Source organism: Solea senegalensis, linkage group LG19 (genome assembly GCF_019176455.1).
Source record: "Solea senegalensis isolate Sse05_10M linkage group LG19, IFAPA_SoseM_1, whole genome shotgun sequence".
Lineage (NCBI taxonomy): Eukaryota > Metazoa > Chordata > Actinopteri > Pleuronectiformes > Soleidae > Solea > Solea senegalensis.
In genome coordinates, this window is record NC_058038.1 from 20,916,779 (window position 1) to 20,929,080 (window position 12,302).

Here is a 12,302-nt window from a genome sequence, read left to right on the forward strand (position 1 = left end):
TTCTAAATGGAACCATAGAACCTTCACTCGAAACTTCCTAAATGAGAACCAGAGACCTTCACTCGAGGAACCTTCTAGAACAGAGACCTTCACTCCGAGAACCTTCTACATGAAACAGAGAACCTTCACTCGAGAGCTTCTAATTGAGAACCATAGAACCTTCACTCCGAGAACCTTCTGAGAACCATAGAACCTTCACTCCGAGAACTTTCTAACTGAGAACCATAAAACCTTCACACTGAGAACCAGAGAACCTTATTGCAGAGAACCAGAGAACCTTCATGCAGAGAACCAGAAAACCTTCACACTGAGAACTATAGAACCTTCACTCCAAGAACCTTCTAAATGAGAACCATAGAACTTTCACTCCAAGAACTTTCTAAATGAGAACCATAGAACCTTCACTCGAAAACCTTCTAAATGGGAACCAGAGAACCTTTTGAGAACCATGGAAACCTTCACTCCGAGAAACTTCTGACTGAGAACCGTAGAACCTTCACTCCGAGAACCTTCTGAGAACCATAAGGCAACTTCACTTTCGAGAACCTACAAATGAGAACAAAATAGAGACCTTCACTCCGAGGAGCAGCTACAAAGGAACCATAGAACCTTCACTCGGCTACCAACTTCCAGGGGCAGTGGGGCAACTAACTCCGAGAACCTTCTAAATGAGAAACAGAGGAACCTTCACTCGAGAACTTTCTGGTGAGGAACCATAGAACCTTCCTCCGAGAGCCTTCTGAGGGAACCATAGAACCTTCCTCCATGAGGAACTTTCCCCAACTGAGGAACCATAGAACCTTCCACGTAAGAACCTTCACGAACCAGAGAACCTTCATGCAGAGAACCAGACAACCTTCATGCAGAGAACCAGAGAACCTTCATGCAGAGAACCAGAAAACCTTCACACTGAGAACCAGAGAACCTTCACGCCGAGAACCAGAGAACCTTCATGCTGGAGAACCAGAGAACCTTCATGCTGGAGAACCCTTGCAGACACATGTTTCTGTAGCTCGTTTGTGTTTGAGCTGTTGATTGAAACAGATGAAGCTCAGAGTGACGACAGTCTGGTGTCAGTACGACTGGAGAACATACTCAAGAGGACAGAGAACACCAGTAGGATCTCTTCTATTGGAACAGCAGCTACTTCCTTGTTCTACTGTTTGAATGGCAGGTGACGCCAAGTGCTTAAGCCTCATTATTGCCACCTACAGTGTTGATAAATGAACCTGTAAAATACTTTTATTGTTAATATTTTCACATTTTAAATATTAAACTTCCTTTATTAAACATTTACATTAAAAACAAAATAACACGTCAACAACAAATCTATCGATCACACCAAGCATCTGACTTGGTAAACAGGGCGGAGCCAGCACACGTACGTATGGAAGTATGGATGTTGAGAAAGGGCCTGGAATGCTCCAGCGGAATTGGTTTTAGGGATTTCACCAGCCACGTGGGAGGATGTTGCAACGGTTTCAGCAGCTTCAGCTTCAGCAGATCATCTATGGTCTGCTGAAGCTGAAGCTGCTGAAGCTGAAACTGAAGCTTCTGAAGCTGAAGCTGAAGTTTGGTCAAGTTCTTCTTCTTAATCCTCAGATTCTCCTCTGTGTCTTGTGAACACGTCAGAAGATCAGAGCATCTATGGAGGCAGGAAGATGATTCTAGGCTCAGGAGATGATTGGACGCAGCAGCAGTGTCGGCGGAGGGAGGAGCCTAGTAGGTTGCTGAATGTGCGGAGCGGCAGTTGGAGGTTGTCTTCAGACATGGCAGATGTTTGTTCAGTTGCCTCGTGAGGAGCAGATCCAGCAGAGGACACGAGAGAAGCTGCAGGCCCTGAGACCTTCACCCAGTCGTCCTCTGTCTTCAGGTGTTGGTGAGTTTTCACCTCCACTTCCTTCCAGTGTGCTTCAGTGTTTTAACTTACGCTCAAGATGTTCCTTCACACGAGACCAGAGAAGGTTCTGGTTAGGCCTCGACTCACAGCAGAGGTCGAGTCAAAGTCGAAGAAGGAAAAGTTCACTTCCTGGTCATGAGTCATGTGACTCATGTGAACCTGAACCCCACCTCTCAACCAACGACCTGTTTTTTTTGGTGCTGGTGTGAAAATGAGTTTGTACTCACACACACATATAAACTAATAGCCACAATCAATTAAATGAACCTTTAAATTGATGATTTTGACTGTAATGACGTCATTATACTTTTACTGTATTCACTGTCGTTGGTTTGACGTTCATTTATAAATCCATGGTTTAAAGCCTGAAGCTAACGTCGGTATTCATGCGCTCGTCAGTAACGTACTCCCATCATGCATTTCTGTTTATGGACGTGCCGAGCAAGTCGAGAACGCGGGCGGCTCGTTCACATAGCCGAAAGGCATTATGGGAGTAGCACTACTGCACATGCTCTATGGGCCGCACAACCCGGAAATAAACCAGGAAGTCAGAAACTTTTTTGGCATATGCGCTGTGTGAGCAACTCCATAGGAATGAACGGAGCCAAGGGGGCGGAGCACTATCCAGTTCTTATAATACATCCATGCTTGAGCTGCTTCGGTGGTCAGCTAACTCCTTCTATCACTTTATTATAGAAGGAGGTGTGGTAGAGTGAGTGCCTTACAGACGTCTGACAGCGTTCTGACGACATCGTAGACGTTAACCGAGCTCAGTGTTTTAAAGGCGACATAGAATGCTTATATCACACATATATGTTAGTTATGGAGGTCTACTTACATATATTAACTTGTTTTCATGGTCACATATATATGTTAGTTATGGAGGTCTACTTACATATATTAACTTGTTTTCATGGTCACATATATGTTAGTTATGGAGGTCTACTTACATATATTAACTTGTTTTCATGGTCACATATATGTTAGTTATGGAGGTCTACTTACATTATATTAACTTGTTTCACGGTCACATATATGTTAGTTATGGAGGTATATTGTCACATATATGTTAGTTATGGAGGTCTACTTACATATATTAACTTGTTTTCACGGTCACATATATGTTAGTTATGGAGGTCTACTTACATATATTAACTTGTTTTCATGGTCACTTATATATGTTAGTTATGTAAGTCTACTTACATATATTAACTTGTTTTCATGGTCACATATATATGTTAGTTATGTATGTCTACTTACATATATTAACTTGTTTTCATGGTCACATATATATGTTAGTTATGGAGGTCTACTTACATATATTAACTTGTTTTCACGGTCACATATATGTTAGTTATGGAGGTCTACTTACATATATTAACTTGTTTTCATGGTCACATATATATGTTAGTTATAGAGGTCTACTTACATATATTAACTTGTTTTCATGGTCACATATATGTTAGTTATAGAGGTCTACTTACATATATTAACTTGTTTTCATGGTCACATATATGTTAGTTATGGAGGTCTACTTACATATATTAACTTGTTTTCATGGTCACATATATATTAGTTATGGAGGTCTACTTACATATATTAACTTGTTTTCATGGTCACATATATATTAGTTATGGAGGTCTACTTACATATATTAACTTGTTTTCATGGTCACATATATGTTAGTTATGGAGGTCTACTTACATATAGTAACTTGTTTTCATGGTCACATATATATGTTAGTTATTGAGGTCTACTTACATATATTAACTTGTTTTCATGGTCACATATATGTTAGTTATGGAGGTCTACTTACATATATTAACTTGTTTTCATGGTCACATATATATTAGTTATGGAGGTCTACTTACATATATTAACTGTTAGTTATGGAGGTATATTAACTTGGTCTACTTACATATATTAACTTGTTTTCACGGTCACATATATGTTAGTTATGGAGGTCTACTTACATATATTAACTTGTTTTCATGGTCACATATATGTTAGTTATGGAGGTCTACTTACATATATTAACTTGTTTTCACGGTCACACATATATGTTAGTTATGGAGGTCTACTTACATATATTAACCTGTTTTCATGGTCACATATATGTTAGTTATGGAGGTCTACTTACATATATTAACTTGTTTTCATGGTCACATATATATGTTAGTTATGTAAGTCTACTTACATATATTAACTTGTTTTCATGGTCACATATATATGTTAGTTATGGAGGTCTACTTACATATATTAACTTGTTTTCATGGTCACATATATATGTTAGTTATGGAGGTCTACTTACATATATTAACTTGTTTTCACGGTCACATATATGTTAGTTATGGAGGTCTACTAACATATATTAACTTCATTTTCACGCAGTCACATATATGTGTATTGGATTATGGAGGAATCTACTTACATATATTAACTTGTTTTCACAGTCACATATATGTTGGTGTGGAGGTCTACTTACATATATGAACTTCATGGTCACACATATATGTTAGTTATGGGGGTCTGAAAGTTTAGTGTTTCGTCCAAAATGAGACACAAAAGTCAGAGTTCAGTATAATGTCCAAAATATGACTAAAAACTCCTGAGTTCTTTTTCAAAAGCATCCTCCGTCTGTGGTCAGGAAGGGCATTCCACAGACGGGGAGCGGCAGCTTCGAAAGCTCTTCGAAAATATGTTGTTCAAAATCGATCAAAAACGTCATGTCGTCCGAGTGCTAACCACTACACTAACCTTGTTGTGTCCAACAATGTCACATCATCATCCTATAGTATGTTGTCCAAAATCAGTCAAAAACCTCACAGTATAGTATGTTGTCTAAAATCACCCAAAAAGTCATCGTATAATATGTCGTTCAAAATTGGTCAAAAATATGTCGTCCAAAATCGGTCAAAAAAGTCAACGTATCGTATGTCGTCCAAAAACGGTCAAAAACGTTTTTGTACAGTATGTTTGTGAAATAATGATGGCTGCGGACATTTATTTGGGGGAGGGGCTTCATGTTTGTGTCGCATTTAAAGTAATAACAACAACGTGAAAGAAATAATGCAGAAGATTAAAATGAAGAAATACTTTTAAAAATATTCACTCTGGGCTCGACTATCTGATCTGAGATATTCATGTGTTCATAGGTTTATTTGCAGATGAATCAGATGAACACATGAATGAGACCACCAAGGTCACAACATCATAATCGCATCACAACTCCAAACATTTCACACACACACACGTATTACCTGCTGACAGGCCACCGGGACACCCCACAGTTCTGAGGCTGCCGACCAGCCACACACACACACACACACACACACACACATGAGTCCATGTTGCAGACACAAAAATCCTCTTTAGTAAAAACAGAATCAAACAGAACCTGATGGAGGCGCCGTGTTTACGGATCATTCCGGTTCTGTCGGACTGCTTCCCACAGACCTGGAGGGGGAGGTGTGTGTGTGTGTGTGTGTGTGGGAGGGTGGGGTAATAAAGAGAGAGACAATAGGAGTGCATGAGCCCATAGCTTCCCTGACTCACCAAAGATCTGTGTGTGTGTGTGTGTGCGTGTGTGTGTGTGTGTGTGTGTGTGTGTGTGTGTGTGTGTGTGTGTTCTGAATGAGGAACTTGAGTCACTTCTTTTTCATCATCTTCTTCTTCTGTGGTTTTACTGCAGACACTTCCTGTTTCCATCGCTTCATTTCACTGCTGACAGCAACGCTCACTTTTCCTGTGTGTGTGTGTGTGTGTGTGTGTGTGTGTTACCTTCACACCATGGCCCAGGCCGTCCAGCTGCTGATAGTTGATTGGTTGGCGGCTGTAGAGTGGGCAGGGCTGCACACCTGCAGGAGGTTTAATTGGTGGGAGGATCTTGTGGCTGCGCGGGACTCGTCTCACGGCCGTGAAAACACCGATCTCTCTTCGAGAGACTTTCTCTTTGTGCATCTCCACCGTCTGAGGACGAGGAAGACAACGTGTTGTTAAAGCTGCACATAGTCCACACGGAAACATGGCTGCCACTCACCTACGAAGTCTGCGTCACATGATCACGTCTTTATCTCACTCTTACACAGACGTTTATAAACCACTCACTCTCCCACACCAAAGTCCAAATAGAAAATCAGTGATTTTAGCTGTGGGGACACAGGAGCTGCTGGTCCTCTGCTGCCTCTTGTGAGGAATGAAGGATTTCAAACACTGGTGACAACTTAGCTATGAACTATAATGGAGGTAGCAGTGTGTGTGTGTGTGTGTGTGTGAGTGGTTTACGAACGTCTGTCCCACAGTGAGATAAAGACGTGATCATGTGACGTAGAGATTGTAGACTTAAACTGATACTATGTGTCAGTACTTCATACAATTAGATGAAAAAACCTGAACTACCCCTTTAAATTGCTCTCTCTCTCTCTCTCACACACACACACACACACACACAGTTACATCACAGCAGTGGGTCAAAGTAGTTTGTTAATGACCATGAACACAAGAGACAGAAAACAGAGGATCCATTCATTCAGTGAGCAACACACACACACTAGTTGTAGTAAAGGTGACATACAGAGGGTTTGGTTGCCATAGCAACAAAACTTTTTCAGGACATACTTTTGTCAGTAACGCTGTTTGTCACTTTATTAGGGACCCATTAACCAGGCTGGAAGGGGCGGGGCTCACCTGACCAATGAGGTTGATGGAAGACTCCATGTGACACAGCTGATTGGTCTGAGCATCAAACAGACTCAGCACACTGCTGGCCAGCGTCGTGATCTGGTAGGCGATGCTGGCCAGTGATTGGTTGGTGAAGTTCTTTGTCTCCTCCAGTGCTTTTCTGCTGTTGTCACCTGACTGACCACAAGATGGCAGCAGGAGGGGTTAGCCTAGCAAAGGAAACTGCTAGCCTCTGTTAGGAGCAGCGATGGTAGCGTTAGCATTAGCAGCATTAGCAGAACTCACCTGCAGGTAATTGTCGTGGCAGTATTCAGACACTTTCAGCAGGTTGTCGTAATTCTCCATCAGAGCTTTTCTGGCGTTTGGAGCTTCCTCCAGAATCTTTCTCACTTCATCATCAAAGTTCTTCATGATGTTGATCTGAAGACGAGCAATCGAAGCACCTGTGCAGAAAATGACCAGCAGCAGGTTTCACTTAGGTCACATGATTTACATTCATCAAGAGAATGAATGCTCACACAATAATGCCTCAGATATATCACATACGTCACATACATCACATCACATACATACATATGTACATACATACATACATATACTGTATATCACATATATGTATGTATGTATGTACATATATACATCGCATCACATCACACTCATACATATGTACATACATATATATCACATACATACATATATAAATATATATCATGTACATACATATGTATATAAATATATTACATACATACATCTATCATGTACATACATACATACATAGATAAATATATATCATGTACATACATACATATGTATATAATTATATATCACGTACATATATATATCATGTACATACATACATATGTAAATATATATCATGTACATACATACATATAAATATATATCATATACTCATCAGGAGCCACAGTCAGTGAAGCACGAGTCTGAGCTGAAAAAGTGTTAAACTCACCACAAACTGCTCACATCAAGTGTGTGTGTGTGTGTTTTCTGTTCCCTCACAGTTCAACCTGCAGCCAAAGATCCTATCTGCACCCACAGACCTCTCACTCTTCACAATTTAAAGACGAGTGGAAACAAGAGGAGACGAGAGGAGGCGAGTGGAGACGAGAGGAGGCGAAAGGAGGTGAGAGGAGACGAGAGGAGACGAGTGGACACGAGAGGAAACAAGTTCAAGTTGCCTGGAAGACAACCTGCTCTACCAGGTCATCCCTCATAATAATAATAACCAGACTTTCTAATATTGCTATATTAATATTCTCCTCTCAGTTGAAGAAACGTGTTTCACAATTATTAATTACAATTATATTAGATGGAGATAACTGCGACAAAACACTCACAATGATCATGGAAATAAAGGTTAGGACCTTGTGTCATACTTCTGGTCTCCATCAAAACATTCAGAGTGCGACCTCTTCCTGTGTGAACCTGCTCAGCAGAAACCAAACCACTTCCTGTTTCACTTCAGTTTCTAAAAACTAAGTCAGTTCATTTTGACGAAATCATTTCTATCACTGTGCACAACAGAATAATAACGCCATATAAGGTACTACAAAGTACTACACAGTACTACAAAGTACTACAAAGTACTACAAGTACCAGCAATAACACAGTACATAGCAGTCTGTGTATAAAGTATTTACTGTATTTCTAAATATCATTTAAAGAAACAACTGGTTTGTGTCACCCTTTCATTTATTTGAATTTTCATGGTTTTCTGGTGAACAGAAGGGGCGGGGCGTCACTTGGTTGCTTGGGGGCGGGGCTACAGGGTTCCAGGGTTGTTTCCGTGAAGCTCCATCTTTGTCTTTCTTCTCCAGAGGCCTCAGGTGACAGGACAGGACCATGTCTCTGACAGAGACACAAAACAAATCCCGGAAGTTATTCAAGGACCTTCATGAATGTATTCCAGGAAACTTGACCAACAACATAATTCCACTAAACGCATTTAAGACATTCCAGGAATCGTTGCAGGAGTTCCAGGAGAATATTCCAGGCACCTGAAATTACCTGAACTCCCTGTAGGAGGCGACTCTCTGGCTGACGGCTCTCAGTTTGGCATTATTCTCTCGCTCATACGTGCGTTCACACTCAACTGCTGCCTGTAGCTCACGCTCCAGTGCTGAGAAGTCAATGACATCACGCTGTGATGAGGCCATCACCTGATGACATCACACAGGAAAGAAGTGGGCGGAGTCAAATGAACTGAAATAAATAACAACGATAAATTCACCCATAAAGAGAAAATTAATACTAATAGTATTTGGAAATGTAGTTGGTTATAATTACAAGTTACCCTGTTGAAAATGTAATAGTAGTGTAACTATTTCAAGGACTTTGTTAAAGTAATATAATTCATTACATTTGATGACTTTTCTTCATTTAAAACCATAGATCATTAACCCTGTCCTGGCTCAGGCCCCTACCTGCCACCCTTCAACAATGGCGAGGTGGGGCTAAAGAAAGTTTATTTAATGGAGAAGACAACTGTAAAACTCCAGGTGAAAATGGACATGTTTTTGGTTTTGTGGGCCCCTGCCATTTCCCACTTTGTATGGCCAGACAGATGAACTGGTAGTGGCTTGTTGTAAGAAGCTGTGTCTGTTTTTGTGTGGGTCTTCTGGGTGGGCTGGGGGGCTATTCGGAGTTTAATTTATATAGGATGTCCAATTGTGTAGTAGATCTTGACTAGGTTCGTATGTTTTCTGAGCCACTAATTGTTCTTCATTTTTGTTTTTTTTCTCTGATGTTGTTTTTTTATATGCACAATTTTAAATAAAGAATGTTCAAAAAAGAAAAAAAACTAAAACATGGATCATTATTTTGGAATAAACCACAGATTTGTTCTTTACACAAATAACAAAACATGATGGAACGTAAATAAATAATAACACGTGTTTGTCGACCTGATGACAAATGTGAACAATTTAGACAACAGCGCTATATAAGTGTGATGTATTATTATTATTATTTATATGACAACCCAGATAAGTGATCCATGTTATTAATGTTATACACTTTAAATATATTATGAAGATGAAAGTGTTCAAAAGTGGAACCTTTTCAACTCTCACATAAACATAAAGATTGCACCACAAGGTGGCGCTTCGAGGTCATATTTGGAAAAACGATCTAATGTTTGAAACAAATGGTTTGGTTACATGTGACTTCATTGTCCAATGTTGTTGCATCAGAAATGATCAGAAACTAAAGCTTTGTCATCATCATTGAACCCATGTTATTGTATGTAAGTGCAGTTACAGCTACAGGCCAGTAGGCGGCATAGCTTCAGATGTGTCCTCAGGTTCCACGTGTACTAAAATGTTTGTTATCTTCTGTCTGGTCTCTGACATTGTTGCTGCGGACTGTCATACCGTTAACAAGTCGACTGAGTCACATGATCAGAGAGAGCCAATCACAAGTGCCGCTTTAGAAGGAGGATGTTGATATGAAAAAAACTATTTATAAATCCGAGCTTTTGCGGCGATTTTTAAAATGTAACTAAAATTGTAATCATGGAAATTTCCAAAAGCAAAACTGTAATAAAACGACACATTTTCTCCCAGTAATATAACGGATTACAACTGCGTACATTTACGTAATTGTACATTACGTACACAAATTAATTATGTAACATCATTACATGTACTGTAATACATTACATTACATTACATGTCATTTAGCAGACGCTTTTATCCATTTTTTTTTTTGTCGTCGTCTTAGTCGAGGTAGAGTCGGAAGAAATGTGTTTTTTGTCGGCGGCAGAAGATGTGGAGACTTTCTGCTGTCCGGATGTCGATGGGGAATTTGTTCCACCATTTGGGAGCGAGGACAGTGAACAGTATCGAGTTCTGTGAATGCCTCTGCGATCCTCTCAGTGAGGGGGCAGCGAGCCGGTTTGCCTATGCCTAACCCTAACCCTGCCGATGCAGAGAGTGGGCGAGCTGGGGTGTAGGTTTTGATCATGTCCTGGGTGTAGGCTGGACCGGATCCGTTTGTAGCATGGAATGCAAGCACTAGAGTCTGGAGTTGCAGAGGTCGTATGGCACACGCAGGGAGACCAACCAGGAGGGAGTCGCAGTAGTCCAAGCGTGAGATGACAAGAGCCTGGACCAGAACTGATGTTGTGCAACATGTATCTGCAAGATCGAGCTGTTGCAGCAATGTTGGCAGTGAGGGAGAGATGGTCATTACTCCCCAACACTGTTTACAGGTGAGTTTACGTGAGAATTTACAGGTGCGTTTACATGTGAGTTTACAGGTGAATTTACAGGTGAGTTTACATGTGAGTTTACAGGTGAATTTACATGTGAGTTTACAGGTGACATGTTTTACAGGTGAGTTTACATGTGAGTTTAGGTGAATTTACAGGTGAGTTTACATGTGAGTTTACAGGTAATTTACATGTGAGTTTACATGTGAGTTTACATGTGAGTGTGAGTTTACAGGTGAATTTACAGGTGAGTTTACATGTTTGAGAGTTTACAGGTGAGTTACAGTGAGTTTACAGGTTTACAGGTGAGGTGAGTTTACATGTGAGTTTACAGGTGAGTTTACATGGTGAGTTTACAGGTAAGTACAGTGAGTTAGGTGGTTTAGAAGTGTTTACATGTGAGTTTAGAGGTTACAGGTGAGTTTACAGGTGAATTTACATTAAGTTTAGAGGTGTTTACATGTTTTGTGAGTTTATGTGAGTTTAGAGGTGAATTTACTGGTGAGTTTAGAGGTGAATTTACATGCAAGTTTACAGGTGAGTTTAGAAGTGAATTTACATGTGAATTTACAGGTGAGTTTACATGTGAGTTTTCAGGTGAGTTTACATGTGAGTTTACAGGTGAGTTTACATGTGAGTTTACAGCATGTGAGTTTACAGGTGAATTTACAGGGTGAGTTTACATGTGAGTTTGGGGTTACATGTGAGTTTACATGTGAATTTACATGTGAGTTTACCAGTGAATTTACACAGGGTAGGGTGAGTTTACAGTGAATTTAGAGGTGAGTTTAGAGGTGAATTTACAGGTGAGTTTAGAGAATTTGTGAGTTTAGAGGTGATTTTACAGGTGAGTTTAGAGGTGAATTTACATGTGAGTTTACAGAATTGAGTTTAGACAGGTGAATTTACAGGTGAGTTTACAGGTGAATTTACATGTGAGGTTAGAGGTGAATTTACAGAGGTGAGGTGAATTTACAGGTGAGTTTACAGGTGAATTTTAGGGTGAATTACAGGTGTTTAGTTGTGAGTTTAGAGGTGAATTTACATGTTAGTTTAGTTTAGGGTACAGGTGAGTTTACATGTGAGTTTAGCATGTTTAGAGTTTACAGGTGAGTTTACATGTGAGTTTACAGGTAAGTTTAGTGAAATTACATGAGTGAGTTTACAGGTGAATTTACATGTGAGTTTAGAGGTGAGTTTAGGTGAATTTACAGGTGAGTTTACAGGTGAATTTACAGGTAAGTTTAGAGGTGAAATTACATGTGAGTTTACATGTGAGTTTAGAGGTGAATTTACTGGTGAGTTTAGAGGTGAATTTACATGCAAGTTTACAGGTGAGTTTAGAAGTGAATTTACATGTGAGTTTACAGGTGAATTTACATATGCGTTTACAGCTGAATGTACACGTGAGTTTAGAGGTGAATTTACATGTGAGTTTAGAGGTGAATTTACATGTGAGTTTACAGGTGAATTTACATGTGAGTTTAGAGGTGA

General features: G+C 39.9%; 1 protein-coding gene across 1 annotated transcript; it reads right to left on the reverse strand.

Annotated features, from left to right (window-relative positions):
- Positions 1 to 458: 458 nt before the first annotated feature.
- LOC122785305 lies at positions 459 to 8,276 on the reverse strand. Its single transcript, XM_044051039.1, has 8 exons — positions 7,490 to 8,276; positions 6,866 to 7,023; positions 6,587 to 6,757; positions 5,681 to 5,869; positions 5,161 to 5,356; positions 1,343 to 1,616; positions 715 to 879; positions 459 to 546 (listed from the first exon to the last, which is right to left on the reverse strand). Exons 1-8 carry the CDS (start codon positions 7,491 to 7,493, stop codon positions 459 to 461), a joined length of 1,245 nt encoding a protein of 414 aa, XP_043906974.1. The 5' UTR covers positions 7,494 to 8,276.
- Positions 8,277 to 12,302: the final 4,026 nt, after the last annotated feature.

Bases quoted from the DNA above. Each gene is read 5' to 3' on its own strand.
- LOC122785305 (XM_044051039.1), bottom strand. The intron at 5,870-6,586 runs GTGAGCCCCGCC...CCTCGTCCTCAG, and splicing joins CCATCAACCTCATTGGTCAG to ACGGTGGAGATGCACAAAGA. The intron at 5,357-5,680 runs GTAACACACACA...CTCCCCCTCCAG, and splicing joins GCCTGGGCCATGGTGTGAAG to GTCTGTGGGAAGCAGTCCGA.